This window comes from Barbus barbus (genome assembly GCF_936440315.1).
Source record: "Barbus barbus genome assembly, chromosome: 14".
Lineage (NCBI taxonomy): Eukaryota > Metazoa > Chordata > Actinopteri > Cypriniformes > Cyprinidae > Barbus > Barbus barbus.
The window spans coordinates 589,137-614,423 of NC_136742.1; the positions used below are offsets into that span (position 1 = coordinate 589,137).

The 25,287-nt window shown below is 38.4% G+C and overlaps 1 protein-coding gene across 2 annotated transcripts in view; it reads left to right on the forward strand.

The window, feature by feature from the left end:
• Positions 1-24,857, forward strand: part of LOC306880625 (TGF-beta-activated kinase 1 and MAP3K7-binding protein 2) — a 48,170-nt gene extending 23,313 nt beyond the window's left edge. The window contains exons 2-8 of one of the 2 annotated variants that reach the window (XM_079434259.1): positions 852-1,020; positions 3,132-4,686; positions 12,214-12,374; positions 19,521-19,614; positions 21,968-22,066; positions 23,187-23,273; positions 23,357-24,851. In XM_079434259.1, coding sequence (XP_079290385.1) covers positions 919-1,020; positions 3,132-4,686; positions 12,214-12,374; positions 19,521-19,614; positions 21,968-22,066; positions 23,187-23,273; positions 23,357-23,493 — 2,235 coding nt within the window. In that variant the 5' untranslated portion in view covers positions 852-918 and the 3' untranslated portion in view covers positions 23,494-24,851. Of the gene's footprint in view, positions 1-851; positions 1,021-3,131; positions 4,687-12,213; positions 12,375-19,520; positions 19,615-21,967; positions 22,067-23,186; positions 23,274-23,356 lie in introns of both variants that reach the window. The other variant, XM_079434260.1, reaches the window with a different exon arrangement.
• The last annotated feature ends 430 nt before the right edge of the window (positions 24,858-25,287 follow it).

A 25,287-nucleotide genomic window follows, 5' to 3' on the forward strand; every position in this document is an offset into this window, starting at 1 on the left:
ATAATTCAATCACGGAAATTACACATATTATGAGAAGTGAATTGTTTTTCTGTTCATTATAAAACCCACCACATTATAGCTAATAAATAGGAACAATGTGTATAGGCTAGGAAAATTAAATTTCATATTCATCACTGGCTGACAATAATAAATGACTGAATGCTCTGCACTATGGTATGATATAAACCAATCATGTCTCTTCATTATGTCTTGTGACCTGGTTGCTATTGCTTTTTTGGTTTGCTTCAAGCGTGGAGTTATATTTTAGCAGCTGCTAAAAACATTTTCTGCTACAAGAGTGTCTGCCCTAGAATTAGCAGAGATATCTGCTCTCACTTGGCCCGCCATACCGTGTCTGAATAATGAACTGTGTACCATTTTTAAACTTTTTTTTTGTGAATATGCATGTGTGTAGTTTTAATTAGATACTTAGATTGTAACGTTCAATACATGACCAGCCCAACACAACAGCCTTGGCTTGGCCAATAGTGGGAGTTTGGGGCGGGTTCATCTGCTTGTACTGACCAATAGAATACAGCGAGTACATTCAGAAAATCTCTTTGAAAACATTTATTTTAATGGCACGGAAATTACACTTTTATTAAATTAAAAATTATTATTATTTTTTTTTTTTTTTTATATATACAACTTTGAGTAACCTAATTTGAGAGGGCACAAAATCTCATGAACAGCAATGTAAATTAAAAAGCCGATAATATACGTTCTTAAAGATGAATGTGATATGTAAAATTTGGCTGTTTTTAAATGGAGTTGGTGGTAAGAGTTGGCAAACACATTAGTAGCTCTTGTTAATCCAACTTTTCTTTTCTCCTCTTCTCTCTTGATTGCAGAAGATGCTAAGATAGTGCGTGTGAGCGAGTGCTGTGGTCAAGTCCGTTCTGTTTTGGCAGTAGACGAATGGCACAGGGAAACCAGCAAATTGACAATCAGGTTCTGCACCACCTGCGGCAAAAGTTTCCAGAGGTTCCCGAGGACGTGGTGTCCGAGTGTGTCCTGCAGGTGAGGTACACATGCTGCTCTAGGGAATGTGTTAAAGGGGTCATCGGATGCCCATTTCCACAAGTTGATATGATTTTTTAGGGTCTTAATGAAAAGTTTATAACATATTCTGGTTAAAATTTCTCAATGGTAGTGTAAAACAACACCTTTTTTACCCGGTCAAAATCAGCTCTGTTTTCAGTGAGCTGTTTTTTAGTCCATGTTGCCTTAAATGCTTATGAGCTCTGTTGACCCCGCCCCTCTCTTCTGTGGGGTGACGAGCAAACTTTAAACTGGCATGTTATTAGGAAAAGCGTTTGCAAAGATTCATAAAAACCCTTATACTCACTTCTTCTTTAGATGCAGCTGGATCACAAATGATTCGCACGAACATAGACACATTTAGGCAGATCGAGATCAGCGCATTCCCTTCAAAAACAAAAGTAAAGTTAATCCTCTGCATCTTTAGCGGCTCAGATGTCGGGAGTAAATGATGACTGCTATGTTCAATATTATGTCCAACAACTAAACACCTCAATCGCTTAAATCGGAGACATCTTGACACAATGGCGGACAGCTCTCAGCTCACTCAGGGCGGGTCTACGTCATTCTGACAGAGCTCTCAGAACAGCCTGATTTGAGAGAGGGAATTTAAAAAAAAAAAAAACACCAGGTGCATTTTTATCATTATACACACACTTCCAACACACATTTGTTCAAACAACTTGTAAAGTGAATTTAGCATCCAATGACCCCTTTAAGAGCCTTGGGAATTTGTACATTCTTTAGAAATTCTATTCAGCTATTAAGTTAATCGATACCAAAAGTGACGCATACAGTTAGGTCCAAATATATTTGAACACTGACACAATTTTCATAATTTTGGCTCAGTATGCCACCAGAACAGAATTAAAACAAAACTATCAAAAGATGAAATTGAAGTGCAGACTTTAAGCTTTAATTCAAGGGCTTGAACAAAAATATAACACAAAATGCTTAGGAATTACAACCATTTTATACAGAGTCCCCCCATTTTCAGGGGCTCAAATGTAATTGGACAAATAAATATAATCATAGAAAATTTTTTCATTTTTAATATTTTGTTGAGAATCCTTAAGTCTGGAGCTCATGGACATCACCAAACACTGACATCTCTGTGATGGATTTGTTTTGCTTTTGAAGCCTAAAGCTGGGTTTATACTTTTGCCTGGCTCCGCTTCGGGAGCCTCCGCTGACTGCGCGCGCACCTTCCCAAACGGACGAGGCTTTTATACTTGTCGCGTTCGCCGTTGTACTATTCTTTGAAACGACAGGGGGCGATGAGGAGTAATTGTCCTCTAAAACCATCGGGAATCACCGGTGAGAAGTCATTTGCCGGTACAAGACTTCTCGCCTGATGAATGAGTTGATGAATTCTTTATGAACTGATTAAAATAATCTTAAGCTTTTGGTTTTATTTCGCATCAAACACAAAAAACTTTAAGCAAATAGTGTATAAATAGTGTCTACATTAATTATAATTCTATTTTTAGAAAGACGTCGTGCGCACTCAAAGCGAACTTCTGCCAACACCGAGATGACGTCATACTTAGGGAACGCACCCAAGCAAACTTCCGTCGAGTATAAATCAGCCTTAACAGTTGTCTGTTTCACTTGTATGGAGAGATCCTTTGACTGCATGAAGTGGTTCACAGCAACAGCTTCCGAATGCAAATGACACACTTAGAATCACCTCCAGAACTTTTACCTGCTTAGTTGATGTAGAAATAATGAAGGAATAGCCCGTCTGTCCATGAAACAGCTTTTGAGTCCAATTGTCCAATTATGGACTTATGGTCCCTTGAAAAAGGGGGGAGATACATATTAAAGAACTGTAATTCCTTAACCTTTACTCCAATTTTGATGTGAATAAAATCAAATTAAAGCTCAGATTAAAGCTCAGAGTGTACACTTTAAGCCCGTATTCATTATATAACTGTAACTCGAATATGTTTTGGTCAGCAGCTGAAATAATAAAAATTGGGACCTGTGTACAAATATATTTGGACCTAACTGTATATAAAAGTGACACACACATGCAGCATCTATCTCAATCTGAAGCTGACAGACTTGTCTCTCTCTTCTCTCCCCAGAATAAGAACAATTTGGCTGCGTGTTGTGAGTACCTGACCAAGGTGAGTCCTGGTTTCTTGTATAACGAAGGCAGCCAGACTTCAACAGATCTTCGCAATCACATGACCCAGCTCAACCTCGGCGTCTCTCAGAATACCCATGGTGCTGTGCAGCGAGATGTAGTGAGGATGAATGGCAGCAGGACTGTCACCCCCAGCGTGAGCGATGGGCCTTTGACCGTGCCGTCCTCCCTCTCTGAGTTCTACCAGCCCGAAACGCCATCCGTGTCGGCACACACGCCTGCGAGCCTCGGTGCCTTCGCCTCCATGGAGTCCACTCGCAAGCCGCAGCCTCCTCAGCACCTGGGCCTTTACCAGGTCGGGGGCAAAGGTCACGGACCGCCTCCCACCCCACGCTTCAACCCAATCACGGTGACGCTTGCGCCCAACACTGGCCGCAACACGCCGACCTCCCTGCACATCCACGGAGGGCCTCAGTCGGGCCTGAACAGCCCGAACTCAATATACATCCGGCCGTACGTGACCCAGCCGGGCTCCACGCGACAGGTGCAGGGCCGGGCTCAGTATAGCCCCACCTCGCAGCCAGCGCAGCAGATCTACCAGATCAGCCATCCTGCAGCCTCCCAGAGCTCCTGGAGCGGCGGGCAGCATCAGACCTCGCATGTGTACATGCCCATCAGCTCGCCCACAAACACCCAGGCGCCCTCCATTCCCTCAGCCGTGGTGTCGCAAGCCTCCTCCTCCTCGCCCTCGCCGTCCTCCAGCTCGTCCTCCTTTAGCCAGTACAACATCCAGAACATCTCGACTGGGCCACGGAAGAATCAGATCGAGATAAAACTGGAGTCTCCACAGAGGGTGTCCGGAGGTTCGGCGGCGACGCTCCTGCGCTCTGGCTCTGCACCGCGAGCCGTCTGTAGCTCCACGTCTTCGTCCTGTCCGGCGTCGACTTCAATGGCTGCATCCGCGGGTCCCTCCACTCCCATCTCGATCGGCGGTGCCGGGCTGAGTCGCAGCCAGCCCACGGTGTACATCTCCCCATCCCCGCCCACTGCGGACGACTGTGCCCTCGTTCCCAACGCCCCTCGCTCGCAGCCCAAGTTCTACATCTCTGCGAATGCGTCAGCTGACGACGGAGGGGCGAGGAACCCGCCGACGGTCTATATCTCGGCCAATCCCACGCTGCAGGGGTCCGCCGGTCTGCGAGCTTTGGGGAGCCAGGTGAGCATGGGCCCTGCGTACATACACCACCACCCGCCCAAATCCCGGCCCTCTGTGGGAGCCGGAGGCACGGCCACGTCTCCTCGCGTGGTGGTGACGCAGCCCAACACCAAATACACCTTCAAAATAACTGTCTCCCCCAACAAACCTCCGGCTGTGTCTCCTGGAGTGGTGTCGCCTACGTTCGAGCCGACTAACCTGCTCAGTCTGCCGGGTGATCACCATTACGCGGAGCCGGAACCACTGTACCAGTCCGACCCACTCTCACCTAACCGGGACAAAAGCTCGGAGCCGCGCAGACTCAGCATGGGTGCGGACGACGCTGCGTACACACAAGGTATGTTCGTCAGTGAGGGCGAACACTTTCTCCAGCTCTGGTGCTTTGTTGATTGTGTTTTACGATGCCTTCCGTTCGGATTTATAGGAGTAGTTCACTCCAGAATGAAAATTTCCTGATAATTTACTCACCCCCATGTCATCCAAGATGTTCATGTTTCAAATTGAAGTTTGAGGAAATTGGTGAAAACATTCCAGGATTATTCTCCATCTAGTGGACTTTAGTGGTGGCCAATGGGTGGAAGGTCCAAACTGCAGCTTCAAAGGGCACTAAACGATCCCAGCTGAGGAATGAGGGTCTTATCTAGTCAAACGATCGCTCATTTTCCCCCCAAAAATTGCAATTTATTTGCTTTTAACCACAAGTGCTCGTCTTGCACTAGTTTGACCTCACGCGTCACGTTGGAAAGGTCATGCGTGACGTAGGAGGAAGTAGGGCTATGCAATTATTCGAAATTCAATTTCGATTTCTGCCTCCAACGATTATGAAAATACAATAATCGAGATAAAACAAAACAATTATTGCGCCCCATTCTGCCCCCTTTCCAAAAGCCCATTTTCACTTGTAAATCAGTAAAAACCTGTAACGTGACTTTTGAAAAATGGAACGCGCTTGAATTAAAGTTGATTAGATTTATTAATGTTTATAAAAGCTTGAAAAAACTGCTGTTCCTCAGGAGGATATCGGTGTATGCGCTCCGAGACGGAGCAGAGCACGGACATGTAAAATCTTAGCTGATTCTGAACGTCTGCACCTAAACGGTCAAATACATGCAAAAATTTGTCAAAATGCAGCACTTAGTGATTATTCACGTAAACCCTCATCAGTTATGTAATAAATTCATGTAAACAGATGAGACTGAAAATATGCGTGTAAAAGTAAATTGGATCCGTGCAGCTCTTAAAGTGACAGGGGGCTAATATTCCTGCTGCCGACTTTGTCTTTTGTTGTTTGATTAATATTAAGCACAAAGACAAAAATCACTCACTGCTCTTCACAGAAGGTCTTTCGTAGCTTTAATAAGAAACAAAGGAAGTTTAATTCTTACAGTGAAGACTATGCCGTTTTATTTTAAATTTGATTATTCAATTTCTATAGTAGGCTGTTAAGTGAATACTTTAAATTTGCATAATTTTTTTTGGGTTATATGGCCCACTAGTAATCGTGATTACAATATTGACCAAAATAATCGTGATTATGATTTTTGTCATAATCGAGCAGCCCTAGGCGGAAGTACTGACCCATTGTTTACAAAGCAAACGTGCAAAGTAAAACGCCTTTTACAAAAAAAGGTAAAACAATGAAGTCGGGCGATGAGATGGAGTTTTTTGCCCTACCCTACCATTTTGACTTTTCCATCCTGATTTCGTAATACGTATCACAGAGCTAGTGCAAGATGAACATTTGTGGTGATCGTTTGACTAGTTAAGACACACATTCCTCGGCTGGGATCCCGTAGAGCCCTGAAGCTGCAATTTGGACCTTCCACCCATTGGCCACCATTGAAGTCCACTATATGGAGACAAATCCTGCAATGTTTTCCTCAAAAACTTAATTTCTTTGTGACTGAAGAAAGAAAGACATGAACATCATGGACAACGTGGGGGCGAGAACTATTGGGAAATATTAATTTGAACTAAACCTTTAATACATTTCTTTATGATTTTTTGTAGGATATTTTTACATTTTAAGATTTATATTTAAGATATCAAAACTAGAACTGTCCTCACCACCACCCTAGGCTACTTCAGATATTTACCTTTGAGTGATCCTTCTGTGTTTAGGTTGCTAGATATTATATAAGCTAATACGTTCCTAAAAAAGACGCATGGTCCATCTGATCTGCTCATAGTGTTAATTAGAAAAAAATGTAGTTGTGTTAAATTTTGGTACTGCAAATAATCTTTCTTCTGCTTTCACCTCTTTCTGTACTGTACTGTATTGTGTTGTTAACTTCCAGCTGGAGATGAAAGCCAAGCTCCTTGTGTGTGTGAAATGTAATGAACAGTGTTGTGTTTGCCTTATATATAGCCCATATGACACCTAAAGGCCATTTCACACTGGGCGCGATACGGAAAAGCGAGGTGAATTGCCGATGAACGGTGCTTTCACTCCAAGCGCGAAACGATTGATCGCTTTCTGCGAATTCATGCCTGCACGCTAGGTGGCGCCGACCAGCAATGCATTTTCCCTCAGATATGTATCACATATATGGATTTAATAGGGCTGCACGATAAATCAAAATGAAATCGAAATCGCGATTAGACAGAAGCTGCGATTGTAATGTGTCTTTCAGTGAAGCACAGTTCTGTGATCAGTAGTAAATCTCCATCCGAAGGCCAGAGGGCGCTCTCACGCGGAAACTACAAATACACCCTGCAGAAGAAACCCAGGAAATGCCTATAGCTTTAGCTGGATAAATAGTGAAGTGAAGTGACATACTGCCAAGTATGGTGACCCATACTCGGAATTCGTGCTCTGCATTTAACCCATCCAACGTGCACACACACACACACACACACAGCAGTGAACACACACACACACCGTGAACACACACACACCGTGAACACACACACAGCAGTGAACACACACACACACCAGTGAACACACACACACCGTGAACACACACACAGCAGTGAACACACACACACACCGTGAACACACACACACACACACACCGTGAACACACACACAGCAGTGAACACACACACAGCTGTGAACACACACCCGGAGCAGTGGGCAGCATTTATGCTGCAGCGCCCGGGGAGCAGTTGTGGGTTCAGTGCCTTGCTCAAGGGCACCTCAGTCGTGGTATTGAGGGTGGAGAGAACTAGAGAAATAGAAGATTTAACTGCTTTTATTTGTTCAATGTGACTAATAAACACATGACTACGACAATATATGGTTTGAGTTCTTATTATTATAATTTTCATTATAATAAATTATATTTATAATGCAATGCCTTTATCACTGCTTAGAATACTATGAAATGCGTTGCGTGTCTTATTCTTATTCTATCATCTAACAGTGATTTATTTCAAACCCTCGACTGACGTTATGAAGTGAGTTTGGAGTAAAACATGTTATTAAAAGGCTCATATGATGTGATTTCTTTTTTTAATTTTCTTTAGTGTGTTATGTAGCTGTTTGTGCATGGATAAGATCTGCAGAGTTACAAAGCTCAACGTCTCCCACAAAAGGATTTATTCTATCTAAAAGAGAAGGCTGATCCAGACCGGGCTAAAACACCTCATTTAAACACGGCCCCACATGTCTACGTCACGATGTGGAAATATTTGCGTAATGCTGCCCAAATGTTCACGCAAAGAAAAGAAGGCGTGGTTTCAGTAACTGCAGTAGTGTCGATGCAGCCGTGTCAGGGAGTCAGGTTTCTTAACTGCGGCTTGTGTGTAAACGCATATGAGCATCATCACTGTGTCTGTCATGCGACTCTGTTCCCCTCTCGGGCTTGAACTGATGGTGAAACTAACAACCTTATTAACTGTCTTTTATATTTACTTTGAAAGCTGAAGCTCAAAATTATTGTAAGGGACGTTACATTTCTGACGCGTGCTTGTGGTGTTCGGCCAATCACAGTGCACTGGGTCAGCTGGCCAATCAGAGCAGACTGCACTTGTTGGAAGGAGGGGCTTTGTAGAAAACGATGTGTTTGAGAGAGACGGGGCATAGAGGACCTACAATAATGTACAGTATTTGAAAAATAATGTTTTTTGAACATTAAAGCATGTCAACATATTCTGTTACACCAAATACACAAAATACTGATCTTTAAAATAGCATCATAGGACCCCTTTATATGTGGTACATGCTTTCAGATGGAGCAGCATTTACTACACAGAGCCGTAGTTCACTGAGAAGCTACGCAAACAGCTGTCATTATCGCGAACGATATCTTCGATTCCATAACTGAGCAATAATTTTATCAAGGATGCACGATATTGGATTTTTGCCGATGTCCGATATGCCGATATTTTTAAACTCATTTTGGCCGATACCGATATATTTCCTTTTGTTTGGAAACAACACCTAGTCTCTCCTTTGCAGAAATTATAAGCAAAATATTATTCATTTTGGTTAGTTTTTAACAAGAACTAATTTGTTAGAATTGAATAAAAAATAATTAAGGTTTTTTTACAGTACATTGAAGCTTTGAAAATAAATATAAATAAACTATATATCAATCGCTGCATTTCCCCCAGAAAGATGCAGTGTCAACCCTAACATTTTATTTTAAGATTTAACATTTGTAGATGGTCTAAAACAAAAGTTGAAAAAATTCAGAAAATATTTTAGATTAACTCAAAACACATTACACATTAGGGCTGCCACTAACGACTATTTTTATTTTGATTCATCTATCGACTAATTTATTGATTAATCGCTTAATCTAAATGATTATTTTCCCACAATAAAATCAACAATTTTACTTAATATTTTATTAAACCAAATGAAATCCAAATTTCTATGAAATCCTTTAAGCATAAGTAAAGCGCAACAGAGTGCAAGAAGCAAGCATCCATCTCATAGTCAAGATCACTGAAATCAGTTCAGGATTATAGTGTAAGCATGACAACATCCACGTGTTCTAGTCTAATAATAATAACATTAGAATCAAAAAACACTTTTTAAAGGAGTATTTACCCAAAATATTATTTACCAGAATTTATTTAGGTGAAAAATGTAAATGTGCTGTGTAAAAAATAAATAAATAAAAAAATTATAATAATTTAAATATAAAATAAATTAATTGGAGATGCTTTTGGTTAAGATTTAATGGAACCATTAAAATGGAATCCAGAAAAGAATGGAAAACAGAATTTGGTAAAGATAAAACTGTAAAACTTAATTAATTAGACTAATTAATTTTGATTAATAAAATGTAATTTAACCATTAAAACAGAGTATAGAAAAATAAAAATGGAAAAAAATGAATTTGTAAATAAAAGGGATTTCATAGGGCCCTATAATTATAATAATATAATTTGTTTGGTAATAAAAATAGAAGTGAACAATAGCTTTTAAAATGACTTAAAATATATATATAATAGCAATGATGCAATAATAATTGGTTCAAATAAAGTATCAAAAGCAAGAAATCATATGGTTTTATTGAACAAAACTGTTAAAATACATAAATGTATTAAAAACAATAGAGCTAATGTAGATTACGCATCACAACAAAGGCCTGCAGGGGGCGCCGACGCCTGATGATTATTATTACACATTACTGTGCGAACTAATCCTAGTTTAATATTGACCAAGCACCATTTCACAGATTAAATGCAGAGATCTAAAAGAGGGAATCTCATCTTCATTCAGACTAAACTTTGCTTCAAGAATGAGTCACACTGCTGAAGTGATGTAATCGCTAGCACACCCTGAGCACATGTGAGTTAATATATTCCTCTTATCGGTAAGACATATCAGCATAATTGTTCTTATCAGGCCGATGCCGAGAACTACGGCTCTGTGTAGTAAATACTGCTCCATCTGATTTACTGCTAATCACAGAACCGGCTTTACTGACGAGATACGCATGCTAATCACATTCGATTAATCCTGCAGCGCTAGGATTTAACTTCGTCTGCTGCCTTAATTACAGCATTAAGTTAAGATGAATAAAGTTTGGTTCTACACTAGAAACACACACTATCTATAATGCATCCTAAAATATAATATGAAATATAATTAAAAGTACAATTTGCATCAAGCCACATTTGAAAATGTATGTAATTAATGTATTTGCTTAAAACCCACTTTAAGCCATCATTGGCTGCTTGTAATAACTTCCGATTGTGATCTATAGTTGATTTTTGCACTCATGCACTCTTTGTATGTTTAATAATGCTACACTGCTTATCATTTGTCAACATCCTTTTCTTCTTATAAAATACCATGAGTTGCATACAAAACACATCCAGATAATATATTGTCATAATCATATTTGCTTTCATATTTCATGTGTAGAAAAATGTTTCACTTGATATTTTTTTAGTATGGAAGATGTATGGAGTGAACGCGCTCTGACTCTTATAACACTCTCGCACACGTGGAAGAAAACAGACTCTCCAGATCACATAATTCAGTGCATAATTTACAGAAATTGAATTAATAGAAAGCTCAGTTTCATCGTGGAGCGCCTGGGAAAAAACGACACACAGGACGAAAAAAAATCCTGGCTTTTCCACGCCGTGAATGATCGCGCCTGGTGTGAATAACCCCATAGGGATCTATTGTTTTGATTCAAAAGCATCATCGCGCCGAATTCAGTGTGAAAAGGCCTTAACTTTAACAGTTGCCCAGTTACACTTCATTTCCCTTTATTTCTTAAGCTCCCAGCAGACACTTCAGATGATTTAGCTTCCAGTTTTCCTATTGGTCTGTTGAATAACCAAGTTTAGAGTTGCTGTTCATGTTTTCAGGCTACTTTACTACTTTAAAGACCCCTCAATGCTTATATGTTCTGGCATCACTAGATCATTACACACTGTTGAAGCTGTTAGTGGTCGTTGAGTGTGTGTGTGTGTCTTTGGACTCGTTTGTGAATGTGTGTACAGTCCTATTCTGAAGACATCAGGGAGGTGGGGTAATCTACTTCTAGGCCATTTTGGTAGTTTCTCTTTTGCTGGACTGCATGTTTACAGCGTATTTTACTTCCTGTAAAAAATAGCCGCATGTAATAATAGTCCCATGCCCAGTGAATCTGCCGTGAGCGACACTTGTCCAGTCTGTGAGCCCGAGCGCTTTATTAGCAATATTATATAATTGAGGTTTGTGTGTGTTGGCCCGTGTTTCTGAACAAATTTATTTTGTTACGATTACATACTCGCTAATGTGAGTAGTGCTGCTGAAATACAAACATGTTTAATATTTCCTGTGTAATTATTTAGCACCTAAATACATTTGCATTGCAAACTTTGTGCACTGTACTTTTTGTGTGTATTGTTTATGCCATTTGGACTGCAGTATATATTGAGTCTCGGACGACTGAATGCTCTCTGAAGAGTGTTCACGCATACGGATGGACTTACAAAACACTTATGTTATGAAAAATATGTTAAAAGTTGTTTTGATTGTAAACAGGTGGGACAGAGCATCAGATATGTCAAAATAGATGAGTGCATTAGTGTGAATGCAGCCTATTAGTCGTTGAACAATTCTTTGACTGAAGTCAGAAATCCTATTGGAAACCCACTTAGCAACTGCAAGTGGCTCATTGTAATCAGCATTGTTTTAATTAGTTACTGTAGGTACAGAAATGCAGTGACTAGCAAACGCAGTGATTTAGTGCTAGTTAATGTTACGGTAGCGCTAGCAGATAAAAGCAGTCCATCTCTCATTAGACAGGCCAGTCCGGTTCTGACCGATGAATTCAAGACCTGCCTCATGTTTCTGTCAAATATCTCGTTTACTTCACATCGTGGAGGTTGTGAAATGGGAATGCTGTTTTATCAGTTGATAGTCTAGTATGGCTTGTGTGTGATTGGTTGATTGTCTGATTTGCAGCGTTGCTGGTGCATCAGAGAGCACGCATGGAGCGACTGTGGCACGAGTTAGAGCAGAAGAAGAGGAAGCTGGAGAAGCTGAAAGAGGAAGTCAACGAGATGGAGACCGACCTCACGAGGAGACGGCTGCAGCGCTCCAACTCCGTCTGTCAGATTCCATCTGTACGTTATGCTTTTAGCACAACATCTCCTCTATATTAGTGCATATTTGCTCTGACAACAGTTTGAGTTGGATTCTTTACGAAATTGGTGACATTTGTAAAAAATTCTCTATATTCTTAAATAATCTAATAATGTCATTATCATTATTAGATTATTTATTAAGGTATTAATCATTTAATAATGTACGTTGCCTCAGAGCATGTTTTTTTAACAAAAAAAAACTAACACTAGCTTCTCTATTGTTTTCTTCTTTTTGTATTCTGTTTATTTTCTTTTTATATGTGTCCCTGCAGCACAGAAGCAGTCATGAGTAACACAGGTATATCTGCAGCAATAGACAACAATACATTGTATGGATCAAAATTATACATTTCTCTTTTATGACAAAAATCATTAGGATATTAAGATCATGTAGCATTAAGATATTTAGTAAATTTCCTACCGTAAATATATCAAAACTTAATTTTTGATTAGTAATATGCATTGCTAAGAACTTCATTTGAACAACTTTAAAGGAGATTTTCTCAATATTTAGATTTTTTTGCTCCCTCAGATTGTCTGAGTTGTATCTCAGACAAATACAGTCAGGTCCATAAATATTGGGACATCGACACAATTCTAACATTTTTGGCTCTATACACCACCACAATGGATTTCAAATGATGTGCTTTAACTGCAGACTGTCAGCTTTAATTCGAGGGTATTTACATCCAAATCAGGTGAACGGTGTAGGAATTACAACAGTTTGCATATGTGCCTCCCACTTGTTAAGGGACCAAAAGTAATGGGACAGAATAATAATCATAAATCAAACTTTTTTTAGATGTCGTTTGGCAAACTCTAATCTGGCCTTCCTGTTTTTGAGGCTCACCAATGGTTTACATCTTGTGCTGAACCCTCTGTATTCACTCTGGTGAAGTCTTCTCTTGATTGATGACTAGGGATGGGCGATATGGCCTAAAACATTTATCACGATAATTTCAGGTATTTATTGCGATAACGATACAAATGACGATATATATAATTAGAATGTAAATATAATACGTATGAATAATTCCATGCAAATGTCAACCTTACCATGAAAAAATGAAGTTTTTACCAAAAGAACAAACCCCTGTTTGAGTTGTGTGTTTAGGTCTGTATTTTACTGCATTAACGTGCTTCAATAGAAATTTGAAGGAAATCGCTATGTTTATCCACCACATATGAGGGGTGCACCTATAGTAAAAATACATTTTCATTCAACTGTATTTCATATTTTGAAATGAGATATCAAAGACTGCCCATTTTTAAATTTATGTCAACAGTAAGTATTTTGTAGAAAGATGGAGGCCTGTCTGAAAAGTAAATGCACTCACTTAGTCTAAACAGCGATGATTTCTGGATTTGGTCTAGATTTATGACGTCAGGACGCTTCAGAGCTGTGTCACGTCCGTAACGTTTTACAGATTAAGTTCATTTCATATAGTAATTATTAATCAATTAACTTAAAACTTTCTGTACAAAGCCAACTTATGGCCATGCTAATTATGATCAACAGCTCATCTCCATTATTTGCTCTTATCAAACATAATAATGCGTTACGGACGCTTCATATTAAATCATATGCATACTGGCATGCATGTTTACCACGTTGCTGATGACTGAAAGCCTGTGTATGGCTACACTGCTGTGATCTGTTTCAGGCTTTCCATATCATAACATTTTAGAAATTAATTAATTGTACTATCTCAGAAATTGCATATTTAACGAGAACATCGCGGAGATTTAGCTGCTTTGCTGTTTGGGTCAGAAATGCACAGGCGGACTGAAGGAAAAATCGCCAAAACTATTTTAAATGTCATATAATGTTCATTGTTAATATTATTATCTTTATATTTAAACTTTGTATGTGTTTCAAACAAACTTGTGTCGCTATCTGCGTTGCATTCATGCAGAGAGCAGGATTTTGCGTGTTCGGCGCGCGCATGCTGAGTGAGACGCTCAAGAGATGTGGGCTACATCATTCTTATTTGTCTACATTTTAAATTTTTTTTTGGTTTTATTTTGTATCATTGCATGTTAAAAAATAATTCACTATGTTATGTAGATGCAAAATGCTAGACTGCGAATAAGATTAGCTACAGTTTCACATTTTATAAATATTTGAACGATATATTCAGCATTTTTAACAACCTGTTTTGTATCTTTATTTAATGCATAAGCGATTTATTAACCTGTTAACCTTCACTGCCATTTGTGGCCTCGCAGGTGAAAATAACCTACCTAAATTAAAATGGTAACAGTTTGTGACAAAGTGTGCTTACACAAACAAATTAGGTATCTTTTGAAAGAAGAGACTCTGGGCTTTACTATCCATCATCCAGAGTTGATAATGCTCAAAAAGATAAAAAGTTATAGACCCTGACGTGCCTTGAAAAATATTTTTCCACACTGAATGTTTTTTTATTTCATACACAAATACATGAAATAAGTCCTGGAGCAATCCAGAAAAGTAATGGATCGAAAGCCATGTGTCTCATCAGTTCATATTTCAAATTTGAAGAAGATACCATGAAAAATGAGATTCCTGCAATATTTTTTCTGAAACTATTTATAGTCCCCCCACTATGGAAGCCCGTTTCCGCCAATGAATAAAAAATAAAACAAGGTAATTGCGACTTTTTATCTCACAATTCGGACTTTTTTTCTCGCAATTCTGACTTTATAACTCGCAATTCTGACTTTATAACTCGCAATTCTGAGATATAAACTCGCAATTCTGACTTTATAACTCGCAATTCTGAGATATAAACTCGCAATTCTGACTTTATAACTCGCAATTCTGAGATATAAACTCGCAATTCTGAGATATAAACTCGCAATTCTGACTTTATAACTCGCAATTCTGAGATATAAACTCGCAATTCTGACTTTATAACTCGCAATTCTGAGATATAAACTCGCAATTCTGACTTTATAACTCGCAATTCTGAGATATAAACTCGCAATTCTGACTTTATAACTCGCAATTCTGACTTTATAACTCGCAATTCTGACTTTATAACTCGCAATTCTGACTTTATAACTCGCAATTCTGACTTTATAACTCGCAATTCTGACTTTATAACTCGCAATTCTGAGATATAAACTCGCAATTCTGACTTTATAACTCGCAATTCTGACTTTATAACTCGCAATTCTGACTTTATAACTCGCAATTCTGACTTTATAACTCGCAATTCTGAGATATAAACTCGCAATTCTGACTTTATAACTCGCAATTCTGACTTTATAACTCGCAATTCTGAGATATAAACTCGCAATTCTGACTTTATAACTCGCAATTCTGACTTTATAACTCGCAATTCTGACTTTATAACTCGCAATTCTGACTTTATAACTCGCAATTCGGAGATATAAACTCGCAATTCTGACTTTATAACTCGCAATTCTGAGATATAAACTCGCAATTCTGACTTTTTTTCTCAGAATTCTGACTTTTTTTCTCACAATTGCGAGTTTATATCTCACAACTCTGACTTTCTCGCACCATAGCAAACCACTCTCCGTGTAAGGCTTTGCAGTACTTTGTTCAATTAGCTGAACTATATATTGAACTAGATGAATGTTGCGTCCGAATATGATTTTTGAACAAACATAAAAATTACTCATTATTCTTTATTTCTGTGTTTTGCGCTCACGGTTGGACAGTACCATTACCGCCGGGCTTTCAGACACAACATTCTTCATTTCTTTATAGTTCTGAGTTTGAGGCAGCTTCTATCGCGTTATTTTAATAACAGCTGTCAAGTAAAGCGCGTATTATTGTAACACGAGAGTGGATATATATGAATGCACGCAGGTGGATTTCCTTCACTCTCCATAAAGCGCGCTTTCATCTCTATGTTCTTGCTATAGAATTATCTTATCTCCTGTATTTAATGTTGTAAGATATCGACCAAGCAAGACATCCCCAATGAAAATTATAAATAAAGGATTCATTAATTTTATTATTATTATTTAGTCAATGAAGAGTTCAGATGCAAAAGCCATAAGTGCCATCTGAAATGTTATTCTAAAATGAGCATTTTTCTCAGGAACAGGTTCTTTTCATTGTCATTAAAGTAAAATAACTGAATACAAACGAAAAATACTAATTTTAGAAGAAAATTTCAGATGGCATTTAAGCTTTTGCATCTGAATTCTTCATATATAATTGACTAAATAATTTTCATTTATTTATAATTTATTTATAATTTTCATTGGGGATGTCTTGCTTGGTCGATATCTTACAACATTAAATACAGGAGATAAGATAATTCTATAGCAAGAACATAGAGATGAAAGCGCGCTTTATGGAGAGTGAAGGAAATCCACCTGCGTGCATTCATATATATCCACTCTCGTGTTACAATAATACGCGCTTTACTTGACAGCTGTTATTAAAATAACGCGATAGAAGCTGCCTCAAACTCAGAACTATAAAGAAATTAAGAATGTTTTTTCTGAAAGCCCGGCGGTAATGGTAGGCTACTGTCCAACCGCGTCGAAAAGCCTTACACGGAGAGTGGTTTGCTATGGTGCGAGAAAGTCAAGAGTTGTGAGATATAAACTCGCAATTGTGAGAAAAAAAGTCAGAATTGCGAGTTTATATCTCAGAATTGCGAGTTATAAAGTCAGAATTGCGAGTTTATATCTCAGAATTGCGAGTTATAAAGTCAGAATTGCGAGTTATAAAGTCAGAATTGCGAGTTTATATCTCAGAATTGCGAGTTATAAAGTCAGAATTGCGAGTTATAAAGTCAGAATTGCGAGTTTATATCTCAGAATTGCGAGTTATAAAGTCAGAATTGCGAGTTTATATCTCAGAATTGCGAGTTATAAAGTCAGAATTGCGAGTTATAAAGTCAGAATTGCGAGTTTATATCTCAGAATTGCGAGTTATAAAGTCAGAATTGCGAGTTATAAAGTCAGAATTGCGAGTTTATATCTCAGAATTGCGAGTTATAAAGTCAGAATTGCGAGTTTATATCTCAGAATTGCGAGTTATAAAGTCAGAATTGCGAGTTTATATCTCAGAATTGCGAGTTATAAAGTCAGAATTGCGAGTTATAAAGTCAGAATTGCGAGTTTATATCTCCGAATTGCGAGTTTATATCTCAGAATTGCGAGTTATAAAGTCAGAATTGCGAGTTTATATCTCAGAATTGCGAGTTTATATCTCCGAATTGCGAGTTTATATCTCAGAATTGCGAGTTATAAAGTCAGAATTGCGAGTTTATATCTCAGAATTGCGAGTTTATATCTCAGAATTGCGAGTTATAAAGTCAGAATTGCGAGTTTATATCTCAGAATTGCGAGTTATAAAGTCAGAATTGCGAGTTATAAAGTCAGAATTGCGAGAAAAAAAGTCCGAATTGTGAGATAAAAAGTCGCAATTACCTTGTTTTATTTTTTATTCATTGGCGGAAACGGGCTTCCATACCCCACCCCCCTGTTTGAGGAAAAATAACCACCAAATGGATTGCAGAATTATACAAGCTATTTTAGTCATTATACATGTTCCTGCATAGTTTTTCAATTATAAAATAATAGACAGATTTATTTGAGCACTAAAAAATACAAAAATAATTATTTGAGTAATAAAAAGGAAAAAAATAGAAAAAAAATGCTTTGTATATAGTATGTATACTGAAGTATTCTTCGTTATTCGTTATTACAATGATAAATATCACTGCCAGACGTGAAGTGATATTGCCAGACATGGTCATAGAGTCAGTAAACACACGCTGATGTGCTTCCATTCAGATGATGATCATACAGATGGGCCATATAATCAATAATAGCTGATCAATGAATCACAATGATAGCCGTCATAGAGTCGGTAATAAACACGCTGATGTGCGTCCATACAGATTATAATCATGCAGACACGGCCACATTCCCCACACAATACACACACACACACATATATAAAAAATGTAGAAGAAAAAAAAAACAGTTTTTTATGGATAAAGCAGATCGCTAAGTTACGCCCCGCTCAGATGACAGCGTGCGTCACAGAAGCGTCACTGCCGGCAGGAGGGAGCGCCAAATTCAAATAATCTATATTCCGCTTTTCTGAGACTTTTTTTTCCGTAGACGGTCTCATTATTTTTGTAAAACCGTATGCTGTAACATTGTTTTGTTTTTTTACCACCAAGACGCTGTTTTTGAGCGTAATTTATTCCATAACGGACGCGAACAAGAAATGAAACGTAAACATGCAAAAATGTAATGTATTTTACATGTAAGCAACAGATTCCAAATGCAAATAGCACACTTGAAATGACCTCTGGACCTTTTATCTGCTCATTGTAATTGGGATAATGAGGGAATAACACACACCTGGCCATGGAACAGCTGAGAAGCCAATTGTCCCATTACTTTTGGTCCCTTAACAAGTGGGAGGCACATATGCAAACTGTTGTAATTCCTACACCGTTCACCTGATTTGGATGTAAATACCCTCAAATTAAAGCTGACAGTCTGCAGTTAAAGCACATCATTGAAATCCATTGTGGTGGTGTATAGAGCCAAAAATGTTAGAATTGTGTCGATGTCCCAATATTTATGGACCTGACTGTATAGTCCTATCCTAACAAACCATACATCAATGGAAAGATTATTTATTCAGCTTCAGATGATGTTTTTGATTTCGAAAAATTGACCCTTATGACTGGTTTTGTGCTCCAGGGTCACATTTATTATACAATTAACAAAAAGCAAAAAAGACCTCTAACACTAGCTTGCTCTATTCTTTTTCTATTCAATCTGTTTTCTTTTTATTATATAATAATTTTAAAAATCCTTGCTTCGTGTACTGCATTAAGCTAACTGAGACTTGTTATAGCACTTGTATATTATTGCTCTTTTGTTGGTTTTGATTGCTTCTATTGTCCTCATTTGTAAGTTGCTTTGGATAAAAGCGTCTGCTAAATGACTAAATGTTTTTTTCTAGATGTCAGTAATCTTGAGCTCACTTCAGTCAGATGCATTTAGGGAGTATATCTGATTTTTATGATGGACGTGATGCAAAGTAACAAACACATGGTAGACTGTTAAATATAGAAGAACACAATTCAGTTTTACACACTCGACATGTTTATCTATATTTATTTTCAGATTGAGGAGATGCAGCAGTTGAGGTGTAAGAATAGACTTCTACAGATCGATATTGATTGTTTAACCAAAGAGATTGACCTCCTTCAGACACGAGGTGAGTCTATAGAGAGCGAGCTCTTGCTTTCTCTGGGTTTGTGTTTCCAGCACCGAGCTGCTTGTCTTGCGGCAGCTGTTCAGGAAACATGTGAAAGTGCGTGTGCCATTACAGATCAAACAAATGGGCTGCCAAAATTTTTCCAACATTTAAAACAAACGTCAAATTCTGCTTGGCTGATAAATGACAGAATGAGTGGAAGGTCAGAGTAGTTTGAGTGCAGTCTCCTCGTGAGTCTTTAACAGCAGACACTGCTGCTGTGTGATGAAGACATGTTTTACTATAGAGACTAATGCTCTCAGTTATATAAATTCATGTTTGCTTGTTTTGTTTATATATGCAATATCATTTATTAGATTTTTTTTTCTTCAGATTTTCATATCAAATCGTATCAGTGTTGGGGAGTAACTAGTTACATGTAATGGAGTTATGTAATTTAATTACAAAATAAATGTAGCTGTAATCTGTTACAGTTTCTGAGAAAAATGTGTAATTTACAGGTACTAATGAAAATGTTAACGATTACAAAGGGGGTTACATCTGAATATTTCCACACATACAGATTTAATTGATTTCTTTCCCAAATTGCATCGACTGCTCTAAAATATGAGACTGCAGTGTTTCAGGAGTTTAGGACACACGCTTATTCCATAACTGTTTTATTTCCTATTTGGGTTTTATGTGAATGCTTTTTCTTTGCTTTGCTTTTTTTTTTTTCCAAGGCATTGTTAGATGCCAGTGTTTCCTGTTTCCTATGCAAAGATTTGACTGTATCGTAACTATTAAACTATAATTTATGATTTTAAATCAGTATTAACCTCAGAATGATTTCAAAGTAAAAAGAGGTACTTAAGTCTGATGTTGTGGGGGCTGTGCTTTAAAATGAAATGATTATAATCTTGTGATGAAGGATTCTGTAAGTCTGACAGTAATCAGTGTTGAGTGCTACAGTAAGGTTAAACCTGCCTGCTTTACGTTTCGAAATGATTAACAGTTTAGAGAAATTTAGAACAAAATTTAGACATTTACATGAAAAGTAATCAAATGTAGTCAGTCACATTACTTTAATAAAGTAATTGAAATAGTTACACTACTCATAGAACCATTCTGGAATCAGAGTAATGTAAGTCTCATAAACTGGACCAGTCTTGTATTTAGGGATGTGCGGGTCTAGACGACTAAACGGTAAGCTCCTGCTAGTCGACACTGAAAACGGTAGTCGATTACACGAGAGAGAAACATGATTTTATCATTCAAATTACCATCAGTTTAACATTACAAGTTAAAATAAAACTTTTGAAAAATAATACTTATCAAAATATTTAAATATTTTTAAAAGCGTATCTGGGTGAAAACGACATTTTGTACCTCAGACCTCGCATGTGTTTTCTTCATGTCAGCTGCGGTGAGCTCGAAATGACCACGCGAAGAACCAGCAAGATGTGGGATTATTTTCAATTAGAATTAGATGGAAATGGAAAAGTTTTGTGTAAACTGGGTAATGACAGATTGGCTTACAATAACATACTGGAGTGCAATTATTCATATTCAGTACAGGCAAGTATGCGTTAGCTTGGACGTTAGCTTGGACAAGACGTTAGCTTGGACGTTAGCTTGGACAAGACGTTAGCTTGGACGTTAGCTTGGACAAGACGTTAGCTTGGACGTTAGCTTGGACAAGACGTTAGCTTGGACGTTAGCTTGGACGTTAGCTTGGACAAGACGTTAGCTTGGACGTTAGCTTGGACGTTAGCTTGGACGTTAGCTTGGACAAGACGTTAGCTTGGACGTTAGCTTGGACAAGACGTTAGCTTGGACGTTAGCTTGGACAAGACGTTAGCTTGGACGTTAGCTTGCGTTAACATGTTAAATTCACTGAACAAATGCGCATGGTCTGAGTAAGAACTAAAACGTGCTTTGTTTTGTTTTTAGACAATAGCGCCAACATGAAGTACATGTTTAAAAGCCATTTTAACGCTATTCCTTGATAAACTTGATATGTTGGCTAACGTTATATGAAAATGAAGAATTCTGCATTGCTCCAGCCGATCTGAATAAACAAATCTGAACAAAGAGTGATTCAATCTTCTGACTCCTGAGTGAATCTTTGTGACTGACTCATTAAAATGAAGCCATTCATAAGAGTGTGTGTGTGTGTGTGTGTGTGTGTGTGAATCAGATCTCTGCAGTGTGTGAGGCGCTGGCACACACTCCATTCACCAGTATTTATCAGTTGTTAATTATGAAGTGCCCTTTTTTTCCCACACATTTGTGACTTGCGTGCCATTAAAATGCTAACCGCTCATCTTGTGCTTCCTGCAGATGTTTTGATGCTTATTCTTCTGACTTTTAGGGCCAGACTTCAATCCCATTGCAATTCACAATTTTTATGACAACCTTGGATTCTTGGGTCCTGTACCTCCTAAACCTCCCAAAGCTCCTACAAAACCAGGTCAGTTTTAATCTTTCGATGCCATCTTGGCACATTATTGCTTCCTCTTTTCTATTTCATTTTCTGTCCCTGAAAGCTTCTGCTTTTTTCATGAAACAGCGTTATTTAGGGCCCTATGATTTCTGCAAAGCGGAAAACGCGGACGTAATCTCATAAAAACAGAATTTACAGTTTAACGCTGAATGTCAAGGAATTTGTCAAACCTTAAACAAATGAATCAAAAATAGGTCATTACACTTAAACGAAATCGTGATATGGACTAGCATCTGTAAATATCAAGCCGCAAAAATGCTATTTAAATATGAATCCTGCATGTTGTGCATGTCTCTGTGAATGAATGGCGCAGATGCGCGGTTTGGTTTACCACACACACACACACACACACACACACACACACACTGAAGCTTGCGTCTGCCTTCTCATTAAATGAGGAGATAAATATATAAACAATCTCTAGAACTGCTAGTCACTTCATCAGCATTTTACTGTTTCATTGGAGTAAATCTAGTGTCATATCACATACACAGAAATTTAAAGGAATCACGGCAACCCGTCAAAATAAAAGTTTGGTTTCACTTGAAGACATTGTGGCAGGAATACATTACTATTGTTCAGTAGAATGTACATAGCCTACTACTATCATTACTACACAACATTTCCATGTTTTAATTTTAATAAGAAAATCCCCTTTGTTTGCCAAAAATAAAGTTTGTTTAAAATATAAATTAAATTAATGTTTTATGCGTTAATTTGCTAATCAGAAAAGTTGTTTTTAATGCATTCAAATGATTAGACATGCTGAAACACAGAATTTGGTGGTAATACAACAAATGGTGAGAAAAAACAAAACATTTCAGAGGTCCCTAAACATGTAGTTTTTGTAAAACTTTTAATATATTGATGTGAAATTGTGTTTCATGATTTTAATTGATTAGACATACTTTTTGATTAATATAATTTAATTTAACCATTTAAAAAGGAGTCAAAAAAATGAATGCAAAAACGGAATTTGGGAAAAAAACCTAAACGGATTTCATAGGGTCCTAGTTATTTGAGTAGTACCTCTGCATTTGGTTGTGATGGTGAGTTTCTTCTTCTGTTGGGTCTGTGCGCCGGTCAGGAGCGGATCTCGACAGGAGAAGGCGCAGGATCAATGTCAGCTCCAAGCTGAAGAGAGACCCGTCTCTCCCTCCTGTCCCTCCCGCCGGTGGGTCTCTGCACTCTTCCCTCTCTCTTGCCCCGGCTGCGCTCTGACCGCCTCTCGTGTGTGTGTGTGTGTGTGTGTTTCAGAGGGCAGCCGCATCACCAGGCTCGTGTCGGAGCCCGAGGAGGACGACGGCGCCCAGTGGAGCTGCACCGCCTGCACCTTCCTCAACCACCCCGCCCTCAACCGCTGTGAAGAGTGTGAATTCCCCCGGCATTTCTGAGCCTCGCCTGCCCTCTCGGCCCAGTGTCATCGTGTGTGTGTGTGTGTTCGTCCTGTGATGTCCACTGAAGACTGGATGATGTTTACAGCTCTTTGTCTCTGTACAGTGTGTGTGTCACGTGGGAGATAAAGGGACATTTCCCCCGCTTGATCCATGAAGAGGCTGGCTCGGTGTTGCCGGTGATATTAACACGTTTATTACATCCACACTCGGTTTACAGGTGTGGCTTTGGATGCCAGTGTGCCTTTTTTCATGGGAACCGATCGTGAATGCTTTATCCATGCTATTCCCAAAGGATTGTGGGTGGAGTCTGCTAAACTCACAGTTCTATTATTTGATCAATGAAATGCGAAAAAAAGGAAAAAAAAAACCTGCATGTTTTAGATGTACAGTTTACAGAGGAGTCTCCGCCACACAGAATTTACTGTACATAGTTTTAGAACGAGCTTTTCTTTCTCAAGAATTCACATGTATTTCCTGTAAGTATAGCTCTATAGACTTCATTTATTTCTGTGTTGTTGTTTTCGTTTGTTTCTCTCAGATGTGTATGGAGCTTTTGTGAGAACCTAAAGGGATGCTAAAACGGCGCAACCGAGAACAACAAAAAAGCGCTCTATTCAGCGTACGAGCTGCAGACGCAGCAAAACTGAACTGAAAAAGATCTAGATTTTATTAACAAGGTACTTGACCTCGGAGCAGTTCACAGGAAATCCACGAAGCCCTCAGATAACAAACGCTTTCCTATGTGACAACTGGAATATAGGTTTACCATTAGAGGAACTGATACCTTTGTGCCACAAAAGGATTGTTTCTTTGCTATGCATTGATGAAGCTTTTTCCCATTATTTGCAGTAAGATGGGTTTGTGTCAGCGGACAAGTGTTCACAAGGGCTTTGACACACCGAGGACTCGCCGCTGGCTTTCATGGTTCAGGTGTTGTAAATTGCCAAAGCACAGGAGTCGTCGCGTCTCTGAGTGCAGCGAAATATTTCACGATGTGCCTTCGGTCTTCATGTGGTTCTCTGTTACGGATCATGGTATGTGGCGATATGCACAGTGCCTTAACTTACAGATGTTACAGAATTTAAACTTTATTATTATTAAACTCTAATAAAGTTTTGTGACTTTATTAGTTGATTGAACTCAAATGTTTTGTCATCCATCCTGATGAGACTGCTAATGCATAAATTGTGCATTGAAAAGCTGAATGAGATTGTTATTTATAAAACCAATAAATACACAATTTCCAAATGCTGGTTTCTGGTATCCAGGCTAAAGATAACTTGGCTTGTCTATTTTTGGCTCCAAAGACATTACTCTCTGTGCTAACGTTTGAGAAAACCAAATAAATAATCAGATCTGTCTGTCATGTGTTTATGGATTTTAAAAGAAAAGTGGGAGAAATTCATTGTTTTTGATCTTAGCTGGGAAAACTGTCTTTGTAATAGATAAGTTATTTGTAAAAAAAAAAAAAAAAAAATGAAACAAGAAATAAACAGTCTCCTTTGCTGGAGTTTTTCTAGCTTTAGATTTTATTTAACGAGGGTTGTTCTTCTGGCTCCAGGTTGAAATTAAACTAGAAAATATGGCACATCCCATGGAAATGCACCACACCGATCGTTCCTTATCACTTCAATTTTTAGATGATTTAAAGCTGTATCCCAGTAACTGCATCAGGTTGGGAAGTGTTTGCTCTCACGGACAATAAAAAAAACAAACACAGGCCCTAAAGCAGGAACTTGGGCAACAACAGTGAATATACCTGTAGTCACTGACACAAACTAGTGTCCAGTA